Consider the following 18945-nt stretch of genomic DNA (forward strand, 5'->3'; position numbering starts at 1 on the left):
GTGTGAAAAGGGGGGTGGCGGGGTGGGGGGGGTGTGGGGCACACTCGAAGACCATTTACAATGACCGTAAAAGTTTTTGCAAATTCAGAGATATGGCTCAAGATGGCAATAATGCCGTGGTGTTGCTGTGGAATATTCTCATGTCTCCAAGGCAGGAGTGGACTAGATCAGAGCCGCTACAGAATGCCATTAAGTCTATTTTACTACGTTTATGTGTAAGGTATGCATCAATGGTCTTTCAGTTCCCATGATGTTTGTTTAAAATCAGTAATGTAATTCTAGAGCAGTTTCTCATGGATGGACATATCTAAATAGAGAAAGGATTCAAGTCTACCTTTGATGTTTAGCAAGATTGTGCCTTCATGCCTAAACTGGATGGTGGCTTCAAGCCAAGCTGGCCATTCACACCCATGCTGGCACTGAAAATCCCAAGCCACACTGGATAATCCATATGAACTGAGGTTCTGCAACAAGCTGGTTTTGCCATGAGAAACTTGTGCTTATCAGTCACACTGGATAATCCATATGAATTCAGACTCTGCCATGAGAATCTTGGGGCATCTAAGGATCATACCTCTTTGTGAGATGCAATGAAAAGACTTAGTGATTGAGCTCCCTTGTAATTTAAGTCAAGGCCGGTGTTTCAGATCCCTCGCTCGCTGAAGCTCCCGCCTCCACCCTGCTCTGCGCGCCATCGCTCCCCCCCCCTCCTCGCGGCCTTTTCTTTCCTCCGCCCCCCGCTTGCTCCCCTCTGCTCGCCGCTGCGCCCCCCCCCCCTCCTTCCTCGCTGCTGCGCCGCCCCCCCCTCCTTCCTCGCTGCTGCGCCTCCCCCCCCTCTTCGCCAGTTCGCCCCCCTCCCCTCTTCCCTCTTCGCCAGTTCGCCCTCCCTCCCCGCTGCCGCCTGTTCGCCCTCCCTCCCCGCTGCCGCCAGTTCGCCCCCCCGCCTCCTTGCCTCTTCACGCCCGCCTCCCTTCAGCAGCGCCCCGCCCCCCTCCTTCTCGCGTTGTCGCCGCCCCCCCCTCTGGGCCTCTCCTCCGTTTTTCGCCCCCCCCCTCCCTCCTCTGTCGTGCTGCTTTTCACCCCTTGGGGGTTTTTGTTTTTTTTCCTCATTGTCATCCGTCCTTCCGCCTCTTGGTGTGCAGCCCGCTTCTTGCAGGTTTTCCGCTTTCGCCTCGCCTTCGCTTGAGCTTCAGACTCTGATGGAGACTCCTCCCGCCTCGCCTCAGAGGGACTCTTCCGCAGCCCCCTCGCCCGCCCCTGAGGTCATCCCCATCAGGCTTTCTCTTTCGCCGGAAGAGGAAGCGAGCCTCACCGCAGAGGTGGAACGCCTTCAGGCTCACTCCACCATCTGCCGTATAGTCGGCACTCGCCCCAGCAGAGGGGAGATCAGGGATCTACTTCAGGCTCGCCTTCTTGCAGATGTGGGCAAGATCCTGGATGTACAGCTCTGGGCCGGGGACATTATCAGATCGAGTTCGAGGCCGCCCAGAGCGTTGCCAAGGTCCTTGCCATGAGTCCTCTGGATATCAGGGGTGCTCGGGCTTTCTTCAGGCCTTGGCAGCATGGATTTGACCCAGCTGCGGCGGAGCAGGGAGAGCGCCTCTTCCATATTACAGTTTGTTTCCCTGGTCTCCGCCGGGAGTATCTTCCGCTCCTCTCCAGGCTCGGAGCATTGGTGGGCTCGGTTCTTGAGACGGGCCCCTCAGCAGCTTCAGTGGTGGCCAGAGCAGCTGGGCTACCTTCGGTCAGAGTGTTGGTATCTGACATCTCCTCCCTTCCTAAGGTCATTCAGCTACCTAGGATAGGGGGGGGGGTGGATAGATCAGAGAGTGGAGTTCTCGGGGCTCCCGAACCAGTGCTTCATTTGCAGGCAGGTCGGTCATTTGGCCAAGGCCTGCCCTCGCAGGAGACCTCGGCCCTCACCACAGCAGCAGGCCACGGATGGCCCGCCCACAGATTCGGCTCGGCAGGCTGCCTCAGGGACACCTGCTCAGGCCACAGAGACCTCGGAGTGGCAGCCTGGACAGGGGCGCCGTCGAGGGAGACAGCCACAGCAGCACGCCCAGATACCGCTGCAGCAGCAGCCACAGTCTCAGCCTCACTGGGTTCCCGTGAGGAACAGATTTGCTCCCCTTCAGGAGGAGACCCCTGCAGCGACCGAGGACCAGGAGATGCCAGCTCCCCCTCCTTCACCTCCCCCACACCCATCCCCTCCCACCGCCTCGCTTCCACCATCGCCTCCTCCCGCCCCCGCTCCGGTCTCGGCAGCGGCTCCCTCTCCTCCTCCCTCGCCTCCCCCTCCTCCCCCTCCGCCCGCCTCGCCTTCCCGGGAGGTCCTGGCAGTTCCCTGGCGCTCACCTGCAGTCCGGAGGGCGCTGAGCACTGACCTCGCTCGAGCATCACAGAGGAGACCTACGCCGATTAGGGCCTCACGGATTTCATCTATCCGCAGTCGGCTGAGTCGCCTCGGCATTCGACAGCGCTCGGAGGCGTTTGATTATACCTTCACACGGCTTTTTGGAGCAGAGGGCCCCCACGAGCCAGCACCCATCCGAGTGCATGTAGTGATACCTCCGGCCCGCGGGGAGGAGGCACTAGACTCAGCGGTGGCCTTCTCGTTCCCTCTATGTGGACCTTGTGACCGGGAGTGGACTCTAGAGCTCGCTCTCAGCACGTTGAAGACTCAGGCAGTTGAGTTTTCTCATCACATGAGCGATTTGGAGGTTACAGATGTGATAGGCCGACTTTGGGAGTTGGCTCATTTTTTCTTGGATCCCGGGAGTGTGGATACATCCGGGATTCGGCATTTGGTCGTGCGCATAGTTGCAGATTTGGCACGCGACCCAGGATATGTGAGTATACACGAGGTTACTATGTCAGAGCAGGAGGCAGTCGCCATGGGTCACAGCCACTGGCGCCTGATCCGGGATTCTTGCAGTACACCGGGTGGGCAGACTTGCAGCCGTTCGGATGGGGACTACTCTCCATCCAAGCCGCTTGCGAAGGCCCGCCGCACGGCTGAGACAGCATCCACCTCAGTAGGACATCCATGAGGATCATCTCATGGAATGTACAGGGCCTTGGCGGAGCACACTTTATACGCTATCGAGGCTGCTTGAGGCAGGAGCTACAGAGATGCCTGGTTGGTGGCAGCATTGACATTCTGATGATGCAGGAGCACCACTTGGGTGAGAGCAGGATCCGGAGATATGGTTCGGTGATGCCTGGTAGATGGGACACTTTCTGGTCTGCAGGGTTTGGTCCTTTGGGTGGACAGGGAGGAGTATGCATGGTTATTGCAGATGCATGGCGGCAGGCCATTGTGGATCGAGGGATCATTGTGCCTGGTAGAGCACAGTATGTCATTCTGAGGATGCATGATGAGCTATTGGGTGTGCTCAACATCTATGCGCCCAATCATGCTAGTGCCAGAGCAGAGTTCTGGACTCAGGTTACAGATGCATTGCCAGAGGCCGCACATTGGTGTGTTGGGGGAGACTTCAACATGCTTGAGGACCCGGCAGATAGGGTGGGAGGCAGTCATGTTACAGTGCACGGCACGGAGCTTGCAGCTTGGGACCGGTTTTGTATGTCACTGAGGATCACTGATGCATGCCAGCATGGGGCTTTCTTCCGGTCTCAGGACAGTCTTAGTTTCTCTCGGTCGGATCGCCGGCAGGGAGGGACTAATCTATCTCGGATTGATCGCTTTTATGTGGGCGATTGGTTGGGGGAGCGAGGGGGCTCCGTCGGCATTCTTGCTGGCACCTCATTTTCAGATCATGCGCCAGTCATATTGACTTTGGAGGAGGGGACACGGGAGCCCAGCTTGCAGTTGAGGATCCCAGAGAGGGTACTTGCAGACCCCAGTCTCGCTGAGGACATTGAGAGGATCTGGCATGATAGTCAGTGCTCTGACCAGGATGCAGCGGGCCAGTGTGCCCAGGGACTCATTGATCTTAGCTCTTTTCTACACGCTGCAGCTTTGACACGACTGGGAGAGATTCGCGAGCGGGAGCAACGGCTGAGACGCAGCCTTGCTTCGCTACAGCGCCTTCAGGAGCAGCAGCCTGCATGTGAGTGGGTGGCGTCCCAGCTGAGCCAGGCACGCCAGGAGGTTAGAGAGGCAGAGGAGCAGAGACATGAGTTTTACTATCGTCATCAGGCCTCTCAGTGGACGCAGCTTGGTGATAGAGTGACTGGGGAGTTTTTTTGAGATCACTGGACCCCGTCATGCGCGAGCAGGGGTTCGCCAGCTTGGTAGACCGGATGGATCGATAGCTACTGAGCTCGGGGAGATCAGAGCCATTGCCACTGCTTTTTATAGTGACTTGCTTTCAGCGGAGCCAGCCACTGAGGATCGAGATGTATGCAGACAGACTGTGTGGGCCCATGTGCAGAGGAGGGTCACAGACCATATGCGCACAGTTCTAGGTGCGCCTCTGTCAGAGATTGAGCTTGCCGAGGCGTTGAGGGTCCTGCCGCGACATAGTTGCCCAGGGGAGGACGGACTGACGCCGGCCTTTTTTATGCGCTATTGGGACCTTTTGGGGCCAGGCCTCCGCAGGGGCTTTCAGCATGTTTTGGACACTGGGGTGATGCCGCAGAGCTTTTCAGAGGGCTTGATCTATCTTATCCCCAAGGGAGAGGGAGTATCAGATGATATTCGGCATTGGAGGCCTATTACAATCCTCAATACTGTCTACAAGGTCTTGGCAAAGGCCTTGAGTTTGAGGATCCAGCCCTTCCTGGGGGAGTTGATTCATGCTACTCAGACAGGATTTGTCAAGGAGCGCAGTATCCTTGACAACATCTTTACTTTCTGGGAGGCGACGGCCCGAGCTAGGTTTCTTGGCGAGGACTTGGTCGTGATGCTTCTCGATTTTGAGAAGGCATACGATAGAGTTGATTGGGGATTCTTAGAGGGCACTATGCTACGCCTGGGCTTTGAGCCAGGATGGATCAGAGGGGTGGCAGCTTTGTATTCCACAGCTCGCAGCCAGGTGCTGATTGCAGGAGGTCGGGGGCCGAGTTTTGAGCTGACCAGATCAGTCCGTCAGGGGTGTCCTCTCGCCCCTTTCCTTTTTCTCTTCTTTGCGGAGGCTATGAGTATGTATTTGACGGCAGAGGAGGTTGGTTTGAGAGGACTTCAGCTCCCAGTCCGGGGGGAGGATTTGCTTGATGCTGAGTTTGCAGACGACACGGGCTTATTTTTGCATGGCCAAGAGGCCAATCTTATTCGGGCAGAGCAGTCGCTCCAGGTTTTTAGTGCAGCTTCGGGAGCATTGATCAATTGGCGCAAGACAGTGGCCTTTTGGATCAGTAGTGCTCCCACTCCGGCATGGAGTCCGGACCCCGGTTTTAGATGGATTCCTCCCGGCACAGCAGTGCGGTATTTGGGATGCCAGATTGGCCTCGATTTGTCACCTGAGCAGCAGATTGCCCCGCTTCTTCTGAGCATTCGGAAGAAGCTATTGTATTGGAGTACAGCTCGACTATCCTTGGCTGGGAGGGTGGTGGTGGCAAATCAAGTGCTGTTAGCGACTATGTGGTACATTACGTCTTGCTGGATTTTCTCGAGCTCTTGCATCAGCCAGGTACAGAGGCTGATCAGGAACTTTCTGTGGTCTGGGCGGGACGGTCAGCCAGCTCGGGCAAAGGTTGCATGGGCAGTTATTACACTTCCGCTGGCTCAGGGCGGTTTGGACATTATAGATCCAGTCGATCAGAGTAGAGCCTTATTGGGGAAGCTTATTGTTCGGGGGTTGCTTCCAGGCGCTGAGCCTTGGAAAGAGCTCCTCTTGCAGCGACTGCAGGCCCGGGCGCCTCCTGCAGGGGGTACTTGGGCACCAGAGATTCGCTGGATCTTCATAGAGATGAGGAGGACAGGCCTCAGTAGAGGATGGGAGGACAGATTTGCTTTGAGTATCCTGAGAGCTTGGGAGCTGCTGAGACCGGGGCTCTCTCAGCGGCCTCCTTCTTGTGTTGAGGAGCGGGCCAGGCAGCCGCTCATCTGGAGCCCAGCGGTTCGTACAGAGCAGGGTCATATGCTGGGTTCTCGGCCTCGTCTAGCCTGGGGACCTTTAGCGGCAGGCCCAGCTCGTAGTTTTGGAGACTGGCAGGCTTTCTGCAGTCTACCAGAGGAGACCCAGGTGGAGAGGCTGAGTCACTTCAGAGGGGGGTTGATTATGAGGGATGATATTCAGGAGGCACTTACAGAGGAGTGGTTCACACCTCTCGAGCCAGTGGCCCCACGGTGGATGGGAGCCTTTACACAGTTGGAGATCCTGATTGCTGTCAGAGCTAGCACTGAGGATGGCAGATGCCTCTATTATGAGATTCAGGATGAGGGCAGACTCCAGAGAGTGGAGGTGGAGTCGCCTTTGGTTGCAGAGTGCACCTTTCAGAGGATTCGGGTAGTGGCTGCCGCTTCTCGGAAGTGGCATATTGACCCCGACCCTGCTGACGTGCTCCCGGATTGGCGCATATGGGCATATGCAGCGCGCCCCTTGGCCCGGCTACAGTGGGACCCCGGAGAGTACGAGTGGCATGATCCTTATGCATCCCTTGAGGCCACAGAGATCACATTTTTCCAGTATACTGTTCGGCTGGGATGGCATATTTTGACGGCGAGGAGGACGGTTTCTCCAGCGGCAGCGGGGCATTGGCGATTGCAGGGACTATCACAGGAGTTCCTGGAGGATTTCTGGGCTCGGCTCTGGGCTAGTCGACAGGCCCGCAGGATCTCGGCTTTTCAGTGGCTGGTCGCCCACAGGGGCTCAGCAGTTGGCACTTGGCTTGTTTACAGCGGTCTTCCGGCGGCCTGCGTTAGATGCGGCCACCCTATGGAGACACAGAGACATTGCCTTTGGGACTGCCCTCAGGCACAGCAGATTTGGCTGCGGATGCTGCGTATTCTAGCCCCCCTCTCTCCAGAGGGTATGTTTACGTGGGGTGCCGCTGCTTGGTCGACTTCGTCAGGGCCTGCTATGGGCTATGAGATGGAGCAGGGCAGTCAGGCCATCAGATTTATTAGGGGCCAGCCTCGCCTGGTTCCGGCACCGGATTTCTCGTCCGCCAGCTGGACACAGGAGAGGGATTTACGATGGGAGCTCCTCAGCAGCCTCACCATCTGGTTCACCTGGAGGGCCCGGTGCTTTACGGCCTTTGAGGGGAGATTAGAGCCACCAGCAGAGACTGTTCGGGGGATTTGGCAGGAGTTGATCCACACCCTGCGAGGACAGTACGACCGCATCCGGGGAGACTTGGATGAGGCGATCTTACGGCGCCAGGCCTTTCATACCACTTGGCGCCAGGCCCGTTCTACACCCTACACACGGGATCCCCCCGTTGGCACTACAGGCCACCTGTTTGGCTCTTTCCCCCCCCCATTGTATGATTTAGCCGCTCAGTCCTTTAGACTGATGCTTGTATTTTGCAGCACCTAGGGAGAGTCTCCCGGGCTGCCATGATGTATTCACTGCTCTTCTCTCTGTTAGGAGCAGGAGAGATCTCTTTTGTAGCCCTACGGGCGTTTTTTACATAACTAATGAAAGGATCTTTTCTCGGAAAAAAAAAAAATTAAGTCAAGGCCCAATAGTCCACTACATCTTGTACACTCAGTTCAGCATGTAAGAAGAAATTTTAAACTCTTGACAGTACTTTATAGTCCATGATACTGATTAGGACAATATAGGTCTATTTCCTCAAGTGTAAGTCACAAATGGCCATCTATATCTTCAACGACAAGGACAGGGTAGCACTTTGACACGTAACTGCACCACAACATAATTAAAGAGTTGGTTTACAACGTTAAGTACATGGCATGGCTTTTCTGAAACTGCTTGTATAAAAAGTGTTTCAAAAACATTTTGTATGTTTCTTACCTCTCAGAAACGTTTCTTGCAATGAAGAGGTATAAAATGGCTATCTTGGCCTCCCTCTAGCATGCAGAAAATGATGGCTTTTTTCATCCCCAACTGAGGCCGCGGCCCCCTACCTCTTCTCCGAAGTGGACCTCCAGTTCCTAGCATCAACAGTAGCCTCCCTCGAAGCCTCAACATTGGTTTGCAGGATTGTAGGTAGCCGTCCAGGGTGCAGCCAGCTTTGTGAGTGCAGTAATGATGTCACTAAACTCCTCCTGGGGTAGGCTCTTCAAGAAAATACCAAGCCTTAGGAACGAGTACCTTCCACTTCTCCCCATCATTGGGAGAATGATAAGGAAAGTGATGGAATCCCCAGTGATAGCTGCCTCGATGCTGGCATGTGTGGCTGGGATTCCTTCACTCCAAATCTTTTCCTCATACTGCACGCCATCTCTCTTCTCGATGCCTACCGGGCAACCCCATCCTTTAGTGGGTGGATTACTCGAGCCTTCTTGGCCAGTGTTTCATTTGCCGTCAGATGGATCACCTCACCATAGCTTGCCCTCGTTGCCAGTCTAGGCGAGCTCCGCACGCTGGTCCATCCCCTCCCCTCCCTAGAGTGGAGAGAGCAGACTGAGTGCCACAATGCCACCTCCCCCTCCCCCTCCAACGAGACAGAGCCCCAGCACCCTATCCCTGAGGACGAGGATGGGGGTAGGTGGTAGACGACTGGCTCGAGGCATGGCCGACGCTCCAGCCAGAGCAGCATGCGGCCGCCAGGCAAGACAGTCCAAACGTACCTTGATGGACACGGTTGTGTCAAAGAACCGTTTTTTAGTATTTATCTCAGGATCGTCCGTATGGAATGGAGGTCCCACCCGCCCGCCAGAGGGTCATGGTGTCAGGTCCAGCCTGGAGACCGGTCCCATGAAGTGGTTCAGTATGAGTCTTCCACATTTTTGAACAACACCCCCCCCCCCCCTTCCCCCCCCCCACCCCCCCTTCTCTCTTCAATGCCTACCGGGCAACCCCATCCTTTAGTGGGTGGATTACTCGAGCCTTCTTGGCCAGTGTTTCATTTGCCGTCAGATGGATCACCTCACCATAGCTTGCCCTCATTGCCAGTCTAGGCGAGCTCCGCACGCTGGTCCATCCCCTCCCCTCCCTAGAGTGGAGAGAGCAGACTGAGTGCCACAATGCCACCTCCCCCTCCCCCTCCCCCTCCAACGAGACAGAGCCCCAGCACCCTATCCCTGAGGACGACGAGGATGGGGGTAGGTGGTAGACGATTGGCTCGAGGCATGGCCGACGCTCCAGCCAGAGCAGCATGCGGCCGCCAGGCAAGACAGTCCAAAGGTACCTTGATGGACACGGTTGTGTCAAAGAACCGTTTTTGAGTATTTATCTCAGTTCGTCCGTATGGAATGGAGGTCCCACCCGCCCGCCAGAGGGTCATGGTGTCAGGTCCAGCCTGGAGACCGGTCCCACGAAGTGGTTCAGTATGAGTCTTCCACATTTTTGAACAACACCCCCCACCCCCCCCCCCACCCCCCGCCCTCCCCTTCTCTCTCCTCCCCCGGTGCTTCCCTCCTTTGATCCCCCCTCCACCCTCACCCTTAGCCTCTCCCCCATCCTGCCCTCCAGAGCCTCCTCCGCTCCCCCCCAAAGCCCCCCCCCCCTGGCCTCTCCTGAGCACTCCTGCCAACAGCCCTTGACCCTGGGTGGAGCTGCGATGCTGGTTCCGTCCGGAGACTGATCCATCACTTCTCGAAGCCTGTAGCGATGACGGTTGGAGCTTTCCGGCATGCTCCCTTCCCCCAGAGTCTCGAGGTGCGCGCCCCCCCCCCCCCCCCTCCCCCTCACTAGTCGTGGGACACCCAGTGGACTACATCTTCTTCAGATGCCTACCAGTTGATGCTGGTGCTTTTGCAGAGACTTCAGCCCCTCTTTGAGTCTGCATCATCTTTCACCAATCCAAACCAGCCACTCCGGAGAGTGGAGCAGTGATCTTCTCCTTCCCACTGAGTGTAGCGGCAGAGCATGAGTGGAGTCCGGAGTTTGTCTCCACACCACCCGGGGCACTCGCGCCTCACAGACATTGTCTTACTTTTGGCCCTTGTCCCCCATGGAGCTTGGAGGATCAGGCCACGGGAAGTTGCGAGCTGGAGAGCTCGTGTTTGGAGGTGATCCTCTTCGTCTACCTTCATGTATCGTTGGCGGTCCCCCTCCCCCCCTCGTACAGATACCTCTACTATGATAGCTAGAGCCTAGTTTATGCATACAGCCGATCCAAAGCAGAGTTGGCCCACATGGAGCATAGGATTGGGGAACACCTCAAATGTCTACGCACAAGGACAGACTGTGACTACTCACCATCTAAACCCTCCCCCAAGTCTCACTCCACTAGACCCCTCTGTCTCTTGGAACATTCATAGGGATTGGGCGGCCGTAGTGCCGCTCTCAGCAGGGAGTCCTGCGTGAGAGGACTTGCAGTGGGGAGCTTGTGTGAAAACAGTATTTTTCCCAGCCCTAAAAAGGGGATTTTCTGGGTATTTTTGGTCTTATTTGGGGATTTTTGTCTTGACTGCTGGCCTACAGCCTTTAGGCTGACCGACCCCCTTGGTATATATAGCCTTGCCTCATCACTTCACCCAGTGTACCACTTCATTGCACATATCTGGTACCATATGTTGCTGTTGCTGCTGCTTCTGCCAGGCTCTACACAACACAACTTCATCATCCTTGCCTGACATTCAGCACATCAGCGTTTCTCATCTGGCCACTTCATGGGACAACAGCCCACGCTCTGCTACAGGCCACACAGTGGGACAGCAGACCTCTCTGCTTACATATCAGCGTTTTACATCAGCTTACATAAGCATACACCAGCGTTTTACTTCAGCATTCATCAGCGTTTTACATCAGCACATCATCAGCGCTTACATCAGCATATCAACGTTTTATCACAGCTCATGGGACAGCAGCCCCCTCTGCTATACATACAGCACTTCAGCGTTTTTTGCCTCAGCTCTCACCATCGGGACAGCAGCCCACTCTCTGTGACATCATACCATCGGGACGGCAGCCCACTCTCTGCTCATCTTCACCATCAATATCACCTTAGGTACGCAGCACCCGTGTCAGCAAAGTTTGCACCACTTGGGACGGCAGCCCTCTCTGCTCCTTACCACATCAGGTACACAACACCCGTGTCACCAGAGCTTGCACTACTCAGGACGGCAACCCTCTCTGCTCCTTACCACTTCAGGTATGCAGCACCCATGTCACCAGAGCTTGCACCACTGGGGACGGTAGCCCTCTTTGCTCATCACCCCTCGGGTATGCAGCACCCTTGTCACCAAAGCTTGCACCCTGAGGTATGCAACACCCTTGTCATCAGAGCCTGCACTCTTTCGGTCTTCCAGCACCCTTTTAATCAGAGCTTGCACCACCACCACCAACACTCGGGACAGCAGCCCTCTCTGCTCTTCATCTACCACCTCAGGTACAGCAGCACCCTTGTCACTAGAGCCTGCATCACCTCATCTTCCATTGCCACTACCACCTCGGAGTGCCTCTACATCCACCTACGCGAGCCTTCGACACCAACCACCTCTGGGAGTGCTTTGCCTCACATCGACGCGAGCCTTCGTCATTGACCGTGCTTCAGCTCCGACATCATCTCTGCTTTTGCACTGGTCTTTCTACTCAGAGTCACCTCACATCAGAGGGCTCTTGTACATATGTTCACTCACCATTATATATAGACTCACTCACATATTTCATGCTGTGTTGTTTTGCTCTGATCTCTCGTACATTTGGTCCTTCGTCCTTTTGCCCTCACAAGGCTATATCAACATTCTCTTTCTTCATGAGCATCACTTGTCAGTTGGTCATACCCGCAAATGCGGGAAGATTTTGTAGGGCAAGAGCCACACCTTTTGGTCACCCACCTTTGCCCCGTCTGGGATCCAAGCAGAGTATGTATCTCAATTAGTAAGCAGCTTCTTCCGGCAGTGGTGGACTCTGGCACCATAGTTCCACGGAGGGTGCAGGTGGGATTGGACAGAGTCATGTAGCTGAGCCCCATCGCATTGCGTATGGCCCGGGCCTTCTTTGCGAGGCGGCAGCATGGCTTCGACCTAAGCATCCAATGCCCTGGCTGGCATCTCAGCCTTTCCTGTTATTACAATTTTCTTTCCTAGCCTTATGAAGGAATATCTTCCCCTTCTCCTCGTGATAGGTGGAGTTATCGGGAGAGTGATGGAATCCGCCCCCCTCCAAAGCGCCGTTTCGGTTCTAGCTCGGACGGCAAGGATTCAATCTCTTCGCAGCTGCATAGCCTCTCTGGAGACAGTTCCTCATGTCTTATTGCTTCCTTGCCTCCGTGGAGCCCCTATTTTGTAGAGAGTTGAGTACTCTGGCCTCCTTGGACAATGGTTGATTTGCTGTCTGGTGTGATGCCTTGCTAGAGCTTGTCCCCGCCGCCGTGAGTCTAGTAGAGTGCCCCCGGTGATCCCCCCCCCCCCCCCGAGCTCCTCCTCAAAGGGGGGGGGGGAGGGATCCCAACCAATGTAAAGTATTTTCCCAAAAAAGTGGAAAACCTTTATAAAAAAATTGTGAAATTATTTATAAAGGAAAATCTTGAAATCTGAAGGTTTTTGTTCTATAACTTCCCAAAATCTACAAGTATGTGTACCTTTAAGTTTTAAATTTGAAGGTATTTTTCAAAATATGCAGGTGCAAACTACACTAAACTCGGGTTTTTTTCGAACACTAATCCCGACCCGCGGGATTTAGAGCACCAGGCTCCAGCCCATGAGGATCCCAGTGTAGGAGAGAGGCGGAACGGTCGTCATATTTCCAAGGCAGAGTGGAGCCGTTAGGTGCAACAGCGTGGCGGGCTTTAGGAGGGTCATGTCAGAGAACGGTTATGAGCACTTACACAACAAACCTCCCTCCTCCCAAGTCACATCATAGGACCCGACGCCTGCTCTCTTTCTGGAGACCGTTACCTCGTCGTGATCCCTCTCCAGGTTCCTATGAGGCCCTCTGACCCATCAGAGTCCCTGGTGGGGCCAACCTCTAAGCCTCAGCACCCCCCCCCCCTCCCCCAACTCTGCCCCGGCTTCCCCCTCTTCGGCTCCTTGGCTCCATCGGAATCCCCCCCCCCCCCCCCCCCGGTTCCTCCCCATCCGCCTCACCTGAGCATGCCCGGGCCTAAACCAAAGAGGAGGCAGCAGACTAGTTCTGTTCGCCACTTGATCCACCGTTTCTCAAAGCCTATAGCGATGACCATTGCTGCCTCTCCAGTGCATGCTCTCTCTCTCTCTCTCTCTCAAGTCGCTAGGCGCTCTCTCTCTCTCTCTCTCTCTCTCCCCCCTCCCCCCCCCCCCCCCCCTCTCACTCCGGCAGCTAGTAGACTACATCGTTTCCCATTCTTAAGCATGGATTATTATACAATAACCTTCATTTGCTTTTTTACTGCTTTCTTACCGAATTATTGGACGTATAGCCTCTTTCGATGCCTCCCCAACGAGGGAGCGAGCACCTTCAAGGAGACAGTGGCTCCCATTTGTATCTGCGTGGTTTTGCATCACTCTGGCCTTCCACCCCTGAGAGGTGTGCAATGATCTTCTCCTTCCCTCTAAGTGCAGTGCCGAGAACGGAATGGAGCACAGAGTCTGTCTCTGCCGCCATTCACGGGCAGGCAATAGAGTTATCACATCATCTGCAGGACTTGCGTATCATTGACATGCTCAATCACTTTTGGTTGTTGGCACAGATGGTGATGGGTGGTTTGGGCCACAAGAACCCGGCAGGGGAGCTAGTGTCGTCCGGTCTCAAGGTGCTTCTCTTTGTATTTCTTCATGATTCGGTGGTATTACCACTCTCTCCCTCCTATAGATATCTTCATTGTGACAGATGGAGCCCAAAGTATGAATATTCCAAGGGCCGGACATAGTGGCTCCACATGGAGGGCATGATTCATGCCCACCTGGCGAGGCTTCACTCTAGGACAAATAGTGATTACTCTCCATCCAAACCCATGCCCAGGACTCTTCGAGTGGAGGGCAATTTCAACAGTTCTGCCTCCCACCACTCTTAGTTATTTGGATTGTCTCATGGAACATTCAGGGTTTGGGAGGACCACAGTGTTTGCAGAGGCGCGGGATCCTCAAAGAGGAGCTTCACAGAGACATAGTTGGCAGACCCATTGACATTCTCTTCCGCCAAGAGCATCATCCATCCGAGGGTCACACCCGTCGTTGCGGGAAGATTCTTCAGGGCAAAAGTCACATCTTTTGGTCCCATGCTTTTGGCCCCTCCTAGGTCCAAGGTGGGGTATGCATTTCCGTCAGCGAGTAGTTCTACAATGATCGATTCAAGCACCATTGTCACTAGGAGAGCTTAGTGGGTGATCATTTCGAGAGGACAGAGTCCACTTCCTGAACTCTATGCACTGAACACTGCAACAGGCAGAGCCATATTTTGGAGCACGGTCCATCACTCTCTCCCACAAGCCAATTTTTGGTGCATGGGTGGTGATTTCAACATATTAGAGACAACAGAGGACAGACTCAGAGGAGGCACAATCACAGTTTCAAGCATGGAGTACTCGACATGGAACTTTATCTTGTAATTCATTCATTAAAGAAGTGGCGTCATTATTTGTATGGTGGCAAATTTGAAGTCTTGATTGATCATGAAAGTATCAAATGGATTTGTAAAACCTTTAGCATGGGTGCAAAGTGTAGAGTGCTTACCATTATGACCACATATGTCCAGTTGACGTCGACGTGTAAGTTCACTTAGAGATGGATAATGTGTGGCTAAAAGGGTTTCTCCAATGTTTGTGAGTACAAGGAGAACCAAGCAAATGAAGTTTTGGCCACAAAGAGAGAATGAGGATAAGATTATGAGCTAAAGTAAATGATTTGGAGAAGCTCAAGGAGGAGAGAGAAGGCTCCGATACCATGTTGAGAATCATGGTGCCCTAGATGATGGCTATGGAAGTTGCCTAACGAAGTCCTTACCTATGGTGATTAAGAGACCCTAATCCTATGGTGGGTGCAATCCAATTACAAACATAATGATGAACTAGTTAAGCCAATCAAGCTTGACTCAAGTTCAGTTAGGTTACAAGATGGAAACTTGTACTCATAAAAAGACTTGAGAGCAGCTTATTTTCATTGCTTGAAAATGACCCTTTTTACTCATAGAAAGACTTGAGAGCAGCTTATTTTCATTGCTTGAAAATGACCCTTTTTATTTTAGGAGGGTACACCTCTTACAAATGTGCTCATGTGAGATAATGTCCAAGTGTGATGTGGCTGCATGCTCGTGATCCTTGATCTTGGTCCTCTACTCATATGATCCTGGTCCTCTACTCATACCTTGCCCTCAATGGCACCACAAATCTCAACAAAAGACCCTACCTTAAATGTGTCTCGCATTAGTAATACATCATTGTTCTATAATTATGTAACTTGAGTGTTTTTTTTTTTCGGGAAAGAGATCCTTCTATTAGTTACTTGGCTAAGTACAAATAGGGAATTGAGAATCAAGAAACAAAAAAAAAGGGGAGGATGCTCTTCTCCTTTGGCTAGCCGCTCTAGGAGGAAAGGCTATCTCATATAATGAGAGGTGGTTCGGTGGTGAATAAGCTTCCAAGATGGGTTCCTTTAGGAGATAGTACTCTTTCTTGCACTGTGTACTTGTCCCTAAAATAACAAACTGGAGTGCCACTAGGGATCCACTGAAAAGCCTCAACTAGCCTCCAATTGGGGCGGCCAATCTAGAGTCCACATGACTTGCTTCTTGAGATCTGACAGGAGTATAGGCCCCAACCTTTCCAGATTAGACCGGTTTTATGCAGCCGACACCCCCCCGCCGGAGATGTGGAGAATCACCAAAGGTTTGCGGATGCAGTTGAGATCTTTTGCCATCCTCAGACGTACAGATCAACTGGCACAAGTCATGTGGATTTTGGGTTAACTCATCGCCTACCCCGGCTTGGCAACTTGTTGAGTCCTTCCAGTGGATTCCGAAGAGTATGCCAGTGTGTTATCTTGGCTGCTGCCAGGTCGGGATTGACATCACCTCAGAGCAGCAGCTTGCCCCCCTCCTTCGGAGGAGTATGCCAGTGCGTTATCTTGGCTGCTGCCAGGTCGGGATTGACATGACCTCAGAACAGCAGCCTGCCCCCCTCCTCCTGAGCATTCGGAAGAAACCTCTTTACTGGAGCACGACCAGGCTCTCACTCGTTGGTCGAGTAGTGGTAGAAAACCAGGTCCTTCTCCAGTACCATGTGGTACATCACCTCCTTCTGGGCCTTCTCCAGGGTGTGTACTGGTCAGGGACAACGGTTGATCTGCAACTTCCTTTGGGCAGGCAGCGATGGCAGACCAGCAAAGGCTAAGGTGGTGTGGAGAGTCATCGTTCAGCCTCACCAGAGGCGGCCTGGGCATTATCGATCTTTCTATGCAGAACAGAGCCCTTCTGGGCAAGCTGATCATCAGAGGACTCCTCGCGAGTGGGGAGCCCTGGAAGGACTTTCTCATGGCCCGCATCTTCGCCCGCACTCCAGTTCTTGGCAGTCCCTTGGTCCCCGAGCCCAAGATGGATCTTCATAGAGATGAGGACCCATGGCCCGAGCTCAGACTGATTTGCGGCAAGCCACTTGCGAGCCTGGGACCCATATAGACCATACCGAATAAGCCCTCGTGTCCCCCATACCAACAGCGAGGGACCATTGGTAGACCGTCTCCATCACTGTGGATGGGACGGCATTTCTCTGCAACTATGATGGCATGGCTGACACTGGATTCAACATACTCTTTGGCAGGGAGACTCAAAGATCACCAGATTACATGAGCTTGAAGCATGGCTGCATGACCCTTGTATCCATCATTGCAAAGCCGTCTACTAGAGCAAGTTTTTCATTCTCTCCTTCATGGCTAGATAGTCAACACAGTCATTCCCATTCTTAAAACACAAAGTACCCACACCACCATGGCTGTTCATCCAATGGCAGTAGTAATATAAAGCAGTGGTGGTTTGCTTGGCTTGTATCTGTACTTGAGCTCTTGCTTTGAATGCTTGTTATAGGCTTATAAAATCTATATTTCATGCAAGGTAAGAGAGTGAAGAGTGTGTTTTAATGGTGTATGATTCAAGAAGTCTTTAACATTTCTTCCCTGGAACCAGATACCTGATTAAAGAAAAGAAGCGTGGAAAAGCACTGGACGCTGTCACCAACTTTCACGCACAGAATGGAGCTGTATGTTGGGAATGCCATTGTTTTGTTTTTGTGGGAAATGGCTAGCTATAAGATGTCCATCATTTGGTCCCTGCATAAGCAGAGCTATTCAATTTCACTCACCTTATGGCCAGCAAGTATAGAGACAAGATTGAGCTGGCAAACTCGTAAGATGTTCTTGTCTAAAGATTGATGAGCTTTCTTTGTTTTTACAGAGTATCGAAAGATTGAATTGGATGGGGGATTGTTCTGAGCATGGGCTCAACCAAAGTGCAGGCATTATGGTTAACTATGTCTACAGGCATGTAGCAGTATGCTGACTGTTACTTTCATTTCTCTTCTAGTTAGTTTGTTTCAAAAGATAAAAAGCTATAGCTCACGGGCCTTGGTTGATTCCAGGTTGGACAAAATAGACAAAAATATTGAGCAATATCTTGAAAAAGGTGTCGTGTCAGCTTCCTCAGTTGTAGAAGAGATCTTATTACCCCAGAGTGGAGTCCCTTGTTGAATCAATTGATTTGCAAGGTTTGTGGCATCAAAATAAGGTGGTGGACAAAAGAGAATCCAATATCTTTAGTGAAACTCTAATCTATCCACAAACTTGAACTGTGTTTCTTGCTGGAAAACTCTGCAGGGATGCAGTGATGCCTTTCCATAATCTCAAGCGTCCACACTTGAAATGTGTCCCATTTGAAACCTTTCGCCAGAAAAACCTGCAGGGATGCCTTCGCACATCACTAAGTCCTCAATCATGTAAAATCATGCATACAGTTGCATGGGCACATATAAGTTATCCCTTTCAAATCCAAGACATACATCCCTGTATAGTAGTTTCACTACACAATCGCTGTTTCTCATTCCACATGGGGCTTCTATATGATTTACACCCATCTTATGACTGAAATTTGCATACTTGCACTAGCAAAGATGCTCACCAATCAGTGTAAAAAAGTCATCCACTGCAATGTGACCAATTCAAGCTTGCAACAGTCGGAAAATAGATGCATGCAGGAGAACAAACAGTGCATACAAACGGTAGTTGTGATGATAAGGTTTTCTGGTTTGAGAAACTTGTGCAACAAAAAGTTTGCAAAGTTGAATGCCATGGTTTAGCACTTTCCTTTTGTGTTTTCATCCCACGTGCCATTGTGTCTTGCACTGTTGTTTTATTAAAAAAATTCGATTGGTACCATGGCGTTGTTTTAATTTATTTAGATACATGCAAGCAAGCCACACCTCAGAGATTCCAAGAGAGTAGTTACATTAACAAGCTTCTCATGCAAGCATGGCTACACACAAACAGAGAAGTTTCTGAGGATCTTTTGTGATGCCATTGCACTAATCGTATGCCTTTGATATTATTGCGAATATGTAAGCTTTCAAAGACCGATTGATAGATGCACCCCTGCTGCTTGCGGGGAAGCTTACTTTTCCATATACGATGAAGACATATTTTCCACCACCCAAGCGGCCTATCCAAATGCCAAAAACAATTGCCATGCTCTTGAATCCATGGTTGCGGAAGAAGAAGATGGTAGGCTTTTTTGCCAGACATATCGACAAAAGAGAAAGCGGAATAAAATGGCAGTCGCCAATTAAATGTCCAATCAAGCAGTTGAAGAGGAGAAAACAGGCGAGGCATCGGGTGGAAAGGTTGTAGCAACTCAGTGATAGCATGCCATATGGGCCAGTGATGCATATTCACGGATGAAATCATGTCCGGGCCTGTGGAAAACAGTGTGCAGTTATTGTCATCCACCAAAGAAATGCCCAAGCGATGCAAAAAATAAGCCTTACGAGGCTAAGAAAGTGCCAAAG

The 18945-nt window shown here is 52.4% G+C and overlaps 1 protein-coding gene across 5 annotated transcripts in view; it reads left to right on the forward strand.

Moving 5' to 3' along the window:
- Nucleotides 1–18247, forward strand: part of LOC147627453 (malonyl-CoA decarboxylase family protein) — a 110708-nt gene extending 92461 nt beyond the window's left edge. For 3 of the 5 annotated variants that reach the window (XM_086814347.1, XM_086814350.1, XM_086814351.1), the window contains exons 12-15: nucleotides 89–220; nucleotides 17076–17148; nucleotides 17343–17428; nucleotides 17527–18247. In XM_086814347.1, coding sequence (XP_086670473.1) covers nucleotides 89–220; nucleotides 17076–17148; nucleotides 17343–17428; nucleotides 17527–17635 — 400 coding nt within the window. In that variant the 3' untranslated portion in view covers nucleotides 17636–18247. The remainder of the gene's footprint in view (nucleotides 1–88; nucleotides 221–17075; nucleotides 17149–17342; nucleotides 17429–17526) is intronic. The other 2 variants (XR_015268238.1, XM_086814348.1) reach the window with 2 other exon arrangements.
- The last annotated feature ends 698 nt before the right edge of the window (nucleotides 18248–18945 follow it).

This window comes from Cibotium barometz, chromosome 20, assembly GCF_041138505.1.
Source record: "Cibotium barometz isolate CiBa-2024 chromosome 20, ASM4113850v1, whole genome shotgun sequence".
In the NCBI taxonomy this organism is placed as follows: Eukaryota; Viridiplantae; Streptophyta; class Polypodiopsida; order Cyatheales; family Cibotiaceae; genus Cibotium; species Cibotium barometz.